Raw genomic sequence first — 14,146 nt, 5'->3', positions numbered from 1 at the left:
TCTCTGTTTGCAGACGGTCTTGTCACTGCATTATGGGAACGCTGCCATCCTGAACCCACTGACTCTTCCTCATTGCCGCACTCTGGATAGGATTTCACAGCACCTTTTGCACTTTGCTGAAACCACACATTTCTAAATAGAGAATGAATGAAGCGAGCAATTAGGCATACTCTTTTAAAGAACCTGACTGCAAGGAACCAGACACATAAAAACATGGTTTCTTTATTGTTTGTGCTAGGGTGGTGGGCTTGAACACAACTTAAAACAACTGAAGGATGTGCAGTTATTTTTAGACTGACTGTTTGCTCCAATTGACAGGTGGATCAAACAAGGCTAACCATTAAAAAGTGACCCCCCTGTTGGAATGGACGACAAAGACAGATGCATGGGAGGTAAGGACACAGTCTCTCATCTGCCAGACCTTACTTCTTCACTTTGCCCTGGGCAGCCACGGCCTCCATGGCCTTCTTCACGGTCTCCTCATCACCCAGGAAGGACATTGGCTTCACAGGCTTCAGGTTGGCGTCCAGCTCGTACACAATGGGGATTCCAGTGGGCAGGTTTAGCTCCATGATGGCAGCATCAGACATGCCTGAGAAAACACAGTGAGTGACATAATAAAAATACAAAACAAAAGATTTGACTAATTTTCTTCGATTTTTAAAGGAACACATGTGAAATAAAACATACAATATTGTCCCAAAATGTCCCATTTTCCTGTCATGATCTCCTGCAGAAAACTTAGATATTTTAGAGCCCATAAGGGGTATTTAGCAACATGCTCAAACCCAGGAAGTTGTGCATTTTGCACTGGCTCTGCTCATAAGCGTCAAGCGCAAAAAGCATTGGTGCTATGACTACACTGTAAAATGTCATTGTGAATTCACAGTCTAATAATTGCATCACTTTCTCAGTAACATTTACTGTAATTTACTGTGAAATTATACCTTTACAGCAATTTACTGTAACTACAAGGCTGCTAAAACGGTTAATTCTATTGTTTTAGTTAGTTACGCTCTGTTTAACAGCATACTGCTATTTACAATAGTGTGCAATGTCTGAGAAACAAATCAGTTTTAATTTACAGTAGTTTGTTGTGATATTACAGAGGACTTTAATTACAGTATTTTAATTGGGAAGTAACAGTTAATTGCTGTGAAATAAAGCGATATCGTAATTGTTTGGTCATTTGTTGTAAAGTTACAGTAAATTGTGATTAGGGATAGGATACACTTTATTCATCCCACAATGGGGAAATTATATGGTTGCAGTGCAGATACAAAAAATCCATAAAAAATAAGGCAACGCAATAAAAACAAAGAAATATCAAAAAATACAAAGGACATAAAAATATTAAAAAAGAGCACAGAGCTGATGCAACCAGCTTACACTTCAACGGTGCCATTTCTACATACAGCTACAAAGCAAAACAACGGGGAAAAAACAAATTTGCCATAAATACATTATTGCTGTCAAATCCTCAGAAAACGTTTGTGGTCACCATGTGCACACTTAAAAGGACTGTTTGCAACATTTACACAGATGCCCAGAGGGCGCTAACTTTCCAATGTATTTTGCACAGTATATCCCGCCCTCCCACGGTTTCTCCTACGTAATTACGCGCGTTTGTAACACATGCACACGCATTAGCTTTATGTGTTGTTAGCTAATAATAGCAATTTAGATAGCTAGCGTTAGCTAACATTAAAGTAATATTCAATCATAACAAAATAACTGCAAATTGTTTGTTGCTTCTCTTGGACTGTTTTTGTATGTGTTGACACAAAATGAGTGACCGCCGTAAACACAGATCATTTTATTCGGGACGGTAAAAATGTTTTATTATATAAACTTAGTAATTGTGAAAAATATAGACAATTGTCAAACAAATGTGTTCTGTTAAACCACTCTTGGTAACATACGTTAGCCGGTGGCGTTTTTTGCTTTGAAAAATGTTACTCTGAGAAATTTGCAAACAGCACCTTTACCTGCAGCGTTGAACCTACCATCTTGTATTTGGACTTTATTTGTTTTGTTTCGTTTTTTTTACAACATGGGAGCATAAATGCTCATCTTTTTGTGGAAAATGTACTAAAACACAAGCTGTGGAATTTAGCAAAGTTGACAAGAATGATTTTGACTTTTTAATTTGCCAACAATAATTAACTAAAACATGATTGTTAAATATGCACATGCAGTCTTTAGTCCCATTCATTCTGTTAATTGGCACTTTGTTTTGAAATTTGACACCCTAAAAGCTGCAAAGAGGAACTTCAAAGTCCAACACTTTATTCACCTTCACGGGGTATATTTAATATACACAAATTGTACCTTGAAGGACAAAAGACAACATTATGTCTTCCTATTTTTGACAGTTCAAGTAACATTTGGCCTTCTGCCTGTGTATGTCTGTCCACTCCTTGAAACCTTCCTACATAAAGGTCGTGACTGTAACGAGAACCAGACTCATGACCGTCTCCCTTGTCCCTGAGCCCACAGCTGCTATTAATAGAAACCGTGTGTGAGTGTGTCTTAAGTCTTTACTCGGCTAAACTGCAAATTATATTTGCAACCTTTCTGTGTGCTTCCCAGCTCTGACATACATGGTTTTCTTTAGCTTACTCACCTTCTAAGTGTTTGACGATACCGCGGAGACTGTTGCCGTGGGCTGCAATAATAACGTTCTTTCCAGCTTTGATTTCAGGAGCGATGACGTCGTTCCAGAAAGGCAGGGCGCGAGCAATGGTGTCCTTCAGGGATTCGCATGTAGGCAGCTCACCAGCCTTCAGGTTCTTGTAGCGTCTGGACTGTAGGTTGTGCAGTTCAGTCAGCATTTCATTGAAGTTTGATTTTTTGTTGGCTCACCTCACTGATGATGGAGTGATAATGGTGGTCCTTGTCCATGGATGGTGGTGGGATGTCGAAGGAGCGACGCCAGATCTTCACCTGCTCCTCACCGTGCTTGGCGGCTGTCTCAGCCTTGTTGAGACCGGTGAGGCCCCCGTAGTGACGCTCATTGAGGCGCCAAGTACGGATTACGGGCAGCCACATCTGGTCCGTACCTTCCATGATGGTCCACAAGGTCTTGATGGCACGTTTAAGCACGGAGGTGTAGCAGATGTCAAACTTCATGCCAGCGTCCTTGATGGCCTGAGCTCCCCGCTTTGCCTCCTCCATACCCTTCTCACTGAGGTCTGCGTCAAACCAGCCGCAAAAGCGGTTCTCCTGGTTCCAGGAGCTCTCCCCATGGCGAACAATAACCAGACGATGAACAGCGGCCATGCTCAGCTAACACAGTGCCCTCGGTCCTTGTAAGTTGTGCACACACTCTGGCAGCCCAAAGTGAGGCCAGGTCGACATTCTTTGCTCTTTTTATAGCAGCGTGGCAGCAGGCATCACATGATGGACAAACCCTCTCCACGGTCCACCTGTTAGAGGCCTTCAATCTGTGATGGACAGGCCGGCTCAGCCAGTAGGAACAGTCGCCTGCACGTGAAGGCCAAAGGTCAGGTATTAAGCCAAAATAGCAACATGACTTTTAAACTGAGATCTCTTGAACAAAAGTGTAAAGATCAGATGTGACATCAGTTAAACAGTCATTGCACTGCTCAGACCGTATATGTAAATTATGTCAAGTTCTGTTATGGCCGTCAGGCTACTGCTATATATACATATATATATATATATATATATACAGTATATATATGTATGTATATATATAAATATATACATATATATATATACACATAACTGCTATATGTTATCAGCATAGTTGCATGAGGCTGCTAATGTTTGGCATTTGCTGCATTCATTCTGCAGCTCCAGCTATTTAAAATGATAAAAATGCAATAACAGGCCTTACTGTATACAAAAGAGTCCTACATTTTAGATCTACTGCAAGAGCTGTGTCAACTGATCTATACCTTTACAAAGATAATGCTTTGTTTTGTCAGGGATGTACTCATTTAACCATATTTGTAACATTGTTGTACAGTAACCACAACTACTGCCAAGCACAGAACAGCTAATCAGTTCGTGTGGATCCTGTTGCTGTTAGAATACACCTACTGTATCTAATACAGTTGCTTTTGCCAATTTGTTTGCTTGCCTGCCCCCTAGTGGTCCAGTGGTTATGTCACAAGTTTTGTAATTTGTTCCCTCCCCCAAGAGAGTTTCTGCAGTCGTAATTTGAGACTCCATTTATTGTCGTCCGACATATACTGCGCATATACTGCGGGCATGAGATGTTTTAGCGATGCATGTAAGTACCGGTGGCAGTTGGAGATTTTTGCATACAGATGCATCATCGACTCTGGAAGGACAAGTCTATGATCTTAACATAGAAGCCCAGTGCAGACATACAGTTAGGTCCATAAATATTTGGACATTGACACAATTTTCAGTATTCCAGCTCTGTACAACACCACAATGGATTTGAAATTAAACAATCAAGATGTGCTTTAAGTGTAGACTTTGAGCTTTAATTTGAGGGTATTTACATCCAAATCAGGTGAACGGTGTAGGAATTACAACACATTTTATATGTGCCTTCCACTTTTTAAGGGACCAAAATTGGACAAACTAACATAATCATAAATCAAATTGTCACTTTTTAATACTTTGTTGCAAATCCTTTGCAGTCAATGACAGCCTAAGGTGTGGAACCCATAGACATCACCAGACACTGGGTTTGGTCCCTGGTGATGCTCTGTCGGGCCTCTGCTGCAGCTATCTTCATTTCCTGCTTGTTCTTTGGGCATTTTCCCTTTAGTTTTGTCTTCAGCAAGTGAAATTCATGCTCAATGGGATTCAGGTCAGGTGATTGACTTGGCCATTGCAGAACATTCCACTTCTTTGCCTTAAAAAACTCTTTGGTTGCTTTTGCAGTATGCTTCGGGTCATTGTCCATCTGCATTGTGAAGCGCCGTCTGATGAGTTTTGAAGCATTTGGCTGAATACGAGCAAATAATATTGCCCCAAACATTTCAGAATTCATTCTGTTGCTTTTGTCAGCTGTCACATCATCAATAAATATAAGAGATCCAGTTCCACTGGCAGCCACGCATGCCACTACCTTCACCTTGCTTCACTGATGAGCTGGTATGCTTTGGATCTTGAGCAGTTCCTTCCCTTCTCCATATTCTTCTCTTTCCATCATTCTGGTACAAGTTGATCTTTGTCTCATCTTTCCATAAGATGTTGTTCAGAACTGCACAGGCTCTTTTAGATGTTTCTTGGCAGACTCTAATCTGGCCTTCCTGTTTTTGAGGCTCACCAATGGTTTACACCTTGTGATGAAACCTCTGTATTTTCTCTGGTGACGTCTTCTCTTAATTGTTGACTGGGACACAGATACACCTACCTCCTGGAGAGTTTTCTTCATCTGGCCAACTGTTGTGAAGGGCTTTTTCTTGACAAGGGAAAGGTTTTGTCTGTCATCCACCACACTTGTTTTCCGTGGTCTTCAATGTATTTTGGTGTTCCTGAGCTCAGCAGTGCGTTCTCTCTTTTTAAGAATGTACCAAACAGTTTGTTTGGCCACACCTCATGTTTTTGCTATCTCTCTGATGGCTTTGTTCTGATTTTTCAACCTACTGATGGCTTGCTTCACTGATAGTGACAGCTTTTTGGACTTCATATTGAGCGATGACCTCCCCAGATTCCAAATGAATATACCACACTTGAAATGAACTCTAGGCCTTTTATCTGCTCTTTGTAAATGAAATAAATGGAAAAAAAACAAGGAAATAACACACACTTGGCCATGGAACAGCTGAGTAGCCAATTGTCCAATTACTTTTGGTCCCTTAAAAAGTGGAAGGCACATATAAAATGTGTTGTAATTCCTACACCGTTCACCTGATTTGGATGTAAATACCCTCAAATTAAAGCTCAAAGTCTGCACTTAAAGCACATCTTGATTGTTTCATTTCAAATCCATTGTGGTGTTGTACAGAGCTGGAATACTGAAAATTGTGTCAATGTCCAAATATTTATGGACCTAACTGTAGCTGCAATGCAGGTTTCTGAGCCCACTCTTCATTTACTACTTCACAGTGGCAGACTGGTATGCTACATCATCACAAAATGATTAGTTTGTGTTAATTAAGAACAAAAGGTCTCCCTCTGTAAAAAATAAATACATAGATAAAATAAAATACCAGCATTTAACAGTATTTTAAAATATATTAAAATATTGTGATCAAAATTTACTGTGACATTACAACACACGAGTAAATATTACAATATCCATACATTGTAACTATTAACCAGTGCAATACATTTATTTTTACAGTGATAAAATCATTTTACACTGTAAAACAATTTTTATTTTAAATTCATAGTAAATTACTTCCTAATAATTGCATTACTTTCAGAGTAACATTTACAGTAATTTACTCTAACTGCAGAGCTGTGATTTAGTTAATTACAATAATGCTAGAACGAAATGCTATCTCGGTTTAACAGCCACAAACTATACAAGAGTGCAACGTATGTCTATGAAACGCCTTGTGATACTACAGAGGACTATGATTGCACTATTTTACTGTGGAAAAATACTGTTAAATGCAATGAAACTCTGGTCATTTCTAACAGTACAGTGGGAAAGAGATTCATATGACCCTATTCCTGGGTGGATCTTGCGTGGGAGCAAGAGAGGGGCTTAATCGTTTTGCAATGCAGTCTGCTGTAAATGATGGAAAGTGCCACAAAGTGCGACTGACTTTGTAGTCAAAGTTGGAATTGCCACAACACTTATTTTAAAATATTCAACACGTTTTACTACTATCTGGTGGCTAAAGTAGATAGTGCATGCCTCACATTCATCACGTTTCATGAGTCAGATAAATTGCGACGAATGGGGCCTTATTAATCTCTCTCCTACTGTATATATTTTTTACTCATTACCTCAACGCAGATTGATGTGCACAATATCTCCATATCCCCTTGCTACTATGATTCCAAAAGTCACATGCTGATATACCAATGTGGAAAAAGACAGGACATGGTTTGTAATCATAATGATTATGTTTATTGAGCAAATGTTGCTGCATGGGAAATTGTTGTTGATGAGTAAGATCTTGGGACTGCAAACAGTAGCACCTCATATTTCTGTTTTGCATTTCAAGTCCATTCTTATGCATATAGAATGCGATTCTCTACACTAGTAAAGTATTTTCTTTGCATTTGCAACCAGGTAAACATGGATGAAAAAGCATGTTTAAGGCTAGTAGTTTCATAAGGTTCATGAATAGCATCGGAGTATTGCGTAGGGTCACGTGATCGTCCTGTTGTCATTCGCTGCTGCGGGTGTGCACAGTATTTTTTTTTGGCTGAGTCACAATCTTCACGTATGTCAAGTAAGGCTACATTGCACACAACCCCATACCCCTCTCACACACCTTATCTCCCTGCCCTCATTTACTTTGAAAAAGAAAAATGTCCCACCCACCCGCTTTACAGTCTATCTTTTAATATGTCTCTTTATGGTCTATTCTTAACATACGTACAGTACATACATTGGAGAGGTAAGTGCCCTCTCTCAGCCCCTGAGCTAGCATGCAAAGCCCCGCCCACCCCCAAAACTACAAGCTCATCAGTGAGCTGTGGAAAGAACACAAAGCAAAAAGTCTCAATGGCTGGCCCCCCTCAGTGCATCTGCAAACATGCATTGCTAGCATTTGTAGCGTTTGTCTGGCTTCTTTCTAAGTTGTGTATTATGTGGCTCTAGCTGTATGTGTTCTCTTATGTTAGTTCCGCTTGTCTTCTCATCGACCAATCCTCTTACTCCTACGTCTCATTCGCTCTCCGTCACCTGCTTGATAGATTGGATGGAGTGCTTCTCCGTCTTGACGGTGGAGACCATCTTGTCCTGCAGCACTTCCTCCACCTCCTTCACCGTCTCTGTTACAGTGACCGACTTAGTCACCAGCTGCGAGCCGTTGTCCCCAGTTGTAATGGTCTCCACGGTTTTGGTGATCACCACCTTCTGACTGCCGTCATCTTTGATTAGGCTCTCGTCTACGCCGTTTGTGATCACGTTGTCGCCCTCGTCCTTCTTCTCTTCCTGCTCTGGGCTGGTCTTGTCTACATCACCATTCATAGCCACGTCTTTTGTCGTCTTGTCTTCCGTCAAGTCGCTCTTTTTGTCTTCGTCAGGCTGTGGCACGTCAGATTTGGTAGGTTCTGTTTTGGGAGATTCTGCCTTTTGTGAGTCAGCTTTTGCCAATTCTGTTTGGGGGGACTCTGCTTTTGGAGAGATGGCCTTTGACTCTTCTTTGGGGGAGGCAGGCATGGGGGATTCTGATTTAGGGGATTCTGCTTTTGGGGATACTGTCTTTGGTGATTCTGATTTAGGAGATTCTGCTTTTGGAGAACGAGCCTTTGGTGAGTCGTCTTTGGGGGAGAAGGCAGGCTTGGGAGATTCTGATTTAGGGGATTCTGCTTTTGGAGAACTAGCCTTTGGTGAGTCATCTTTGGGGGAGGAGGCAGGCTTGGGAGATTCTGATTTAGGGGATTCTGCTTTTGGGGAGCTAATCTTTGGTGAGTCCTCCTCGGGTGGTGCACTCTTGGGACATTCTGATTTAGGGGATTCTGCTTTTGGGGAGACAGGTTTTGGGGATTCAGACTTTGGGGAACCAGCCTTTGGAGATTCTAACTTTGGGGAGCTAGGTTTTGGAGATTCTGACTTCGGAGAAACAGCCTTTGGGGAACCAGCCTTTGGAGATTCTAACTTTGGGGAGCTAGGTTTTGGAGATTCTGACTTCGGAGAACCAGCCTTTGGGGATTCTGACTTTGGGGAACTAGGTTTTGGGGATTCTGACTTCGGAGATCTTGCCTTTGGGGATTCAGATTTAGGAGAACCAGCCTTTGGAGATTCTGACTTTGGAGAACTCTGTTTTGGGGATTCAGATTTCGGTGAAGCAGCCTTTGGAGATTCTAACTTTGGGGAGCTAGGTTTTGGAGATTCTGACTTCGGAGAACCAGCCTTTGGGGATTCTGACTTCAGGGAAGTAGGTTTGGGGGATTCTGACTTTGGAGAACCAGCCTTTGGAGATTCTGACTTTGGAGAACTCGGTTTTGGGGATTCAGATTTCGGTGAACCAGCCTTTGGAGATACTGACTTTGGAGAACTCGGTTTTGGGGATTCTGACTGAGGAGCACTAGTTTTGGGGGATTCAGGTTTGAGAGAGTCTGGTTTTGCTGGTTTGGTTTTGACATTTTCTTCATTTTTGGCTTCAAGCTTTACAGCTCCTGTTTTTTGAACTTCCACTTTGGCTACAATAGTTTCCTCAGTTTTTGCATCACCCTTTTTGTCCTTGTCATCTGCTTTATCCTTTTCTTCTTCCTCATCCTCTTCTTCGGCTTCCTCTTCTCCCCCACTGGCCTCTTCTTCCTCTTCTAATTCCTCGACCTTTGCCTTCTCAGGCAAGGCTTTAGCCTCCTGAACTTTGGAACATAGGATGGTTTCCTCCACTTCTCCCTCGTCATTTGCCTCATCATCTCCTTTGCTCGCCTCACCGTCATCTTCTTCATTTTCCTCTTCCTCACCTTCTTCACCCTCTTCTTCCTCGTCCCCACCCTCCTCCTCATCCCCTTCTTCTTCCTTGGCGGGTGCTTGTGAACTAACTTTAGCATCGGTTGCAGCTATAATTTCCTCCTCAGCCACCCCACCTTCCCCCTTTTCCTCTTCATCGCCTGCCTCTTCTTCTTCGTCTTCTTCTTCTTCATCCTCTTCCTCTTCTTCTCCACCGCTGCCTTCCAGTGTGGCCGAGAGCTCCTGTGCTATCTCAGCCAGGGCCTCCTCCATGTCGGCCTTTTCATCCTCTACCCTGGTCTCCTCAATGATCTCATCTACAAACTTATGTTGCACTTTCATTTTGGGAGCTTCTGTCCTAACCCTTGACATCTTGGAGGCGGAAACAGCCGGACGATGGGAGAAAGTGCTGAAGTGGGTCTCCTCGCCCTCCAAGAGTTTTCTGGAGGAATGAGCAAATGACTTAATGACCTTGATCAAGAATCATTTGTTTTGTTGTTTATTATTTTAGATAGCAGGAAATACAAATACGTTTTTTTACACTTTAACATCTCCAGTGTCATCTGTTAATATTTTCAACAAAAATTAAGATGAATTGAAACTTAATTCTTGAGTCAATTAAACCTTAAGTCAATTGCTCAGAATTCTTAGCAATTAGTCGACTGATGTATTTACTGTGTTTTGTGCACAATGTGAATAGAAACACAACTTTTGTATTTTATTTTATTTTTTCAATCCTCCATTAAAGTAAAAGTCGTTGTTAACCAAATCCAATTTAAAATAAGATTAGACACTATCTGTTTAATAATAATAGGCATGTACACATATATTGTAGAGTGCATAGGTCGGCCAGAACAATACTTGTCTAAAATAAGTATTTTCTAATGATGTTCACATTAACAAAGCCCTTTTTTAAATGACTCAAAATGTCAGTTCTCTTTACCATTAATATAACAATAGTGAATGAAAAGTAATGTCATACCATTTTAAATGTATTAGTTGTTTTTTTACTGTCCGAAACGCTATTAGGCCGTGATTGACTGAAAGCAACGACATGGTTGTGTGACGTCCAATTTGACCTAAAAGTTTGTTCAACAATCCTTATTTTCTTAAGTGAATACGTCACAACTCATGGGGCAAATAATGCCTATAGGCAATAAAAATATATGGAAAATTAGAAATGTGTATTTTCAAGATAAACTGCAAATTAAAACAGCCTTTAGTTGTGACCATTTCAACATTCTCTTAAGCATCTTGATATATCTTACTGATTTTTAGAGGTGAGGTGTTGCTAGGATTTCACAGCATTTAACAGTATGCATGTACAGTAAAATATTGTAATCCTAAATTTACTGTCACATTACTACAAATGACTGTAACAAGTATAATGTCCTTATATTTCACAGCTATTAACCATTATTTCACAGTTAAATATTGTAACCAAACTACTGTAAATTCAAACTGATTTGTCTCTTAAAGTGTTCTGTAGACTAACCTTAAACACTCTTGTACAGTAGGTAGTAGTATGTTGTTAAACCAAGAGTCATTAACTATAAACTTACAATTGTGAAGTTAGAGCATTTAGTTATGCTATTATAATTAACTGTAAAATCACAACATTGCAGTTACAGTTAAGTAATGCAATTATTAGACAGTAATTAGCTATAAAATCACAATAACTATTTTTACAAATTTTTCTCATTCATTTGAGAAAAAAATTATAAATATCAAAAATTTAAAAACTCCCAAAAATAGTTTAATAGCCACCATGATCCGCTCTAGTTGATTTGACTTCCACATGCAGTATTTAGTTTTGTTGTTAGTTGTTTTTATTAGAAAAGCAAGTGTTGTGTCCATACTGTTGGATAATAAGTATTTCAAAATTGTCAAAAGTTGCAAATATATGAAATATGCATTAGGTATAGTCACCTGTATGCAGCAATCTCGATGTCCAGGGCCATCTTGACATTGAGCAGGTCCTGGTACTCACGCAGATGACGTGCCATCTCCCATTTGGTGCTCTTGAGCTCATTATCTAGCTGGTGGATTGACTCCTAAAAACATGAACACACACATTTATTAGCAAACATAAATATAAGGAAATGTTTTTATTTGCATGTCTCATGGTGACCATCTTACTAACAACTTTAATTTAGTTAGTTATTTTTTTAAAGTGCAGTCTGCAGACTTGACGCAGCCATTTAAATATGCCCACTCCAAGGACTCTTCATTTCAATGCAGCCCACCCTGAATTGAAAGAGGGCATGTCCAATGACGGCATCCCGCCATGACTGTTAGTCAGCAAAAATGAGGAGAGAGGGGAGGGTGATATTTCGCTGCAGCCTTTTTCTTTGTATTTTTTTATTTAATGAATTCATGTAGTGAACACAATACTGTCTAAAGCTCACGTGCATGCACATGAAACATACAATTATGATATTCAAAACATTTGTACCTGCAGGCTGGACAGGTCGCCGTTGTGGCGGTCCTCAATGTCACTCAGCTGCCTCTCCAGCGAGTCTCTTGTGCCGCGGACAGACTCCAGCTCCACCGTCTTGGTCTGGAGCTGGCGCCGGTAGTCGCTGATCTCATCCCGGGCGGACTTGATGGCGTCCTTGTTCTGCTCGGCCGCCTCGTTGAGCTTGGCGTAGTGGCACACGAACCAGCTCTCTTCCTGCTGCAGGTTCTGGTTGGAGTGTCCCTCCAGCTCGCTGCGGATCTCCCGCAGAGCCTCGGTGATGTCGGCCCTCTGGGGGTCCCTGCGCTCCACGGTCACCTGGGACGCCTGGATGTGACCCAGAAGCTCGCTCACCTCCTCTTCGTGGTTGTTGCGGATGAAGGCGATCTCGTCCTGCAAGGACTGCACTTTCTTCTCCAGCTCGGACTTAAGCAACTCCGAATCTCCGGCGTCCTTCTTGAGGACGCGGATGATGGCCTCGGCGTCCTCGCGGATGCGGGCTTCCTCGTCCAGGCGCTCCCTGACCTGCTGGATGTCGTCGTCCAGGTGGTCGGCGTCCAGCTGAATCTGCGCCTTGTCGCGGTGGATCTGCTCCAGCGTGTCGCGCAGCTCCTGCAGCTCCCGGTCGTAGTGGTCGCCCAGTTGGGAGCGGGACGCCTGCTGGCTCCTCAGGGCCTGGATCTCATCCTCGATCTGCTTGTTCTGCTGCTCCAGGTAGTGCACCTTGTCGATGTACACGGCGAAGCGGTCGTTGAGCCCTTGGAGTTGCTCCTTTTCGTTGGAGCGCCTGCAGGGGTCCGCGCTCAGCAGCGAACTCTGGCTGAGCTCCGTGCTCTCTGTGCGGGGCTTGTTCGCGCTCCTCTTGTACGACACGCTCACGCCGGAGCCGGGACTGGCCCGGGACCACGTCTGGGAGGAGCGGAAGCCGCTGGAGGGGGCGCCGGCTAAGCGGCTGTAGCCGTAGCTGCTCGTCCTTGCATCCATAGTTCTCCTAAAGGGGCTCCCTATGGCGTCCATGCGGACAAGTTTGCAGAAAGTGGCCGGGAGGAAGTGAGGCAGGAGACGCAGCTACGTGAGTGTGCTATGTGTGTGCGTGGGGTGCGCGTGCATATATGCAGGTGTGAGGGTGGATGGCTTGCACAGCGACTGACACCTACTCTGCGTGCACCTTATATATCCCAGCAGGAGGATGCAAAGCAGGCAACTTGCTGCAGTTTTCTTTGGGCGAGTCAGGAGGGGAGGGCGTCAAGCATCACATCGTCGGCTATTGGTCACGCAAGCACGTGACATACGGTGCTTGCTTCTCTCCATAGCTGGAGAGAAGTGAGGGATTGTATATAAAGGCTGCTATGTCATTTATTTGTTGTTAAGAATTACACGCGTGTGAGATTGCATTGCACCTAAATGAAATCACTTGGAAGATAGATTTCAGCACCATGGACAGTCACTCTTATTGCTGACATTTTCTTTGGAGATACACAATTAAATGGGGAACTGCACTTTCTTTTATTATTTACTATCATTCACAATTCTCATGTGAGACAAAAACACATGTTTTCTTTTTGCTGTGCATTCTAACTCGTAAGTCAGCTAACAATGAAGGTAATGGGAATTCCCTATATAACACGTCCTAAAAAACTCTGTTTTATATACATTATGTATATATATATATATATATATATATATATATATATATATATATATATATATATATATATATATATATATATATATATTTATAATGTATTAACAGACACATTCATAATGTGTAATATCTTCCTTTTTTTGGTTATTATAACCATACAGTGGAATATTAATTTCACACACGCAAAACAGTGTTCGCTATTTCCTTTAACAACTATTACAATTAATGGCAGATTTCATGAGCAACGACGATTACTGTGACAAATGATGATCTAGAACTATATTTTTGAGCCTGAATATACAGAGGGTGAGCTTACAACTTTTAGAAGCTAAGGGATGAGAGCAGATCCAGCAAGTAGCACTTTTGCTATAAGTGCTAAACAAGAAATACAAACTATGAACATAATGAAACAATCACTTACTGTACAATGTCTGCTCTCGCTTGGATGTTGACTGATGGGTTGTTTATATCTTCCTGTTTAGATGAATAATGAATCATATTGCTC

At 41.8% G+C, this 14,146-nt stretch overlaps 2 protein-coding genes across 3 annotated transcripts; both read right to left on the bottom strand.

Moving 5' to 3' along the window:
* Positions 1-80: 80 nt before the first annotated feature.
* On the bottom strand, positions 81-3,363 carry LOC133638475 (phosphoglycerate mutase 2). The gene is made up of 3 exons (XM_062031126.1): positions 2,866-3,363; positions 2,627-2,807; positions 81-592 (listed from the first exon to the last, which is right to left on the bottom strand). Exons 1-3 carry the CDS (start codon positions 3,280-3,282, stop codon positions 423-425), a joined length of 768 nt encoding a protein of 255 aa, XP_061887110.1. The 5' UTR covers positions 3,283-3,363; the 3' UTR covers positions 81-422.
* A 3,657-nt stretch (positions 3,364-7,020) lies between these two features.
* On the bottom strand, positions 7,021-13,127 carry LOC133638470 (neurofilament medium polypeptide-like). Of its 2 annotated transcripts, XM_062031117.1 has the most exons (4): positions 11,994-13,127; positions 11,468-11,592; positions 8,930-9,980; positions 7,021-8,704 (listed from the first exon to the last, which is right to left on the bottom strand). In XM_062031117.1, the coding sequence occupies exons 1-4, from the start codon at positions 13,011-13,013 to the stop codon at positions 7,799-7,801; spliced, it is 3,102 nt and encodes a 1,033-aa protein (XP_061887101.1). In that variant the 5' UTR covers positions 13,014-13,127; the 3' UTR covers positions 7,021-7,798. The 2 variants fall into 2 exon arrangements, with proteins under 2 accessions (XP_061887101.1, XP_061887100.1); XM_062031116.1 differs by having other exon boundaries at positions 7,021-9,980.
* Positions 13,128-14,146: the final 1,019 nt, after the last annotated feature.

Source organism: Entelurus aequoreus, linkage group LG21 (assembly GCF_033978785.1).
Source record: "Entelurus aequoreus isolate RoL-2023_Sb linkage group LG21, RoL_Eaeq_v1.1, whole genome shotgun sequence".
Classification (NCBI taxonomy): Eukaryota; Metazoa; Chordata; class Actinopteri; order Syngnathiformes; family Syngnathidae; genus Entelurus; species Entelurus aequoreus.
Note: the sequence above shows the minus strand (reverse complement) of the source record. Positions and strands in the feature narration are given on the sequence as shown.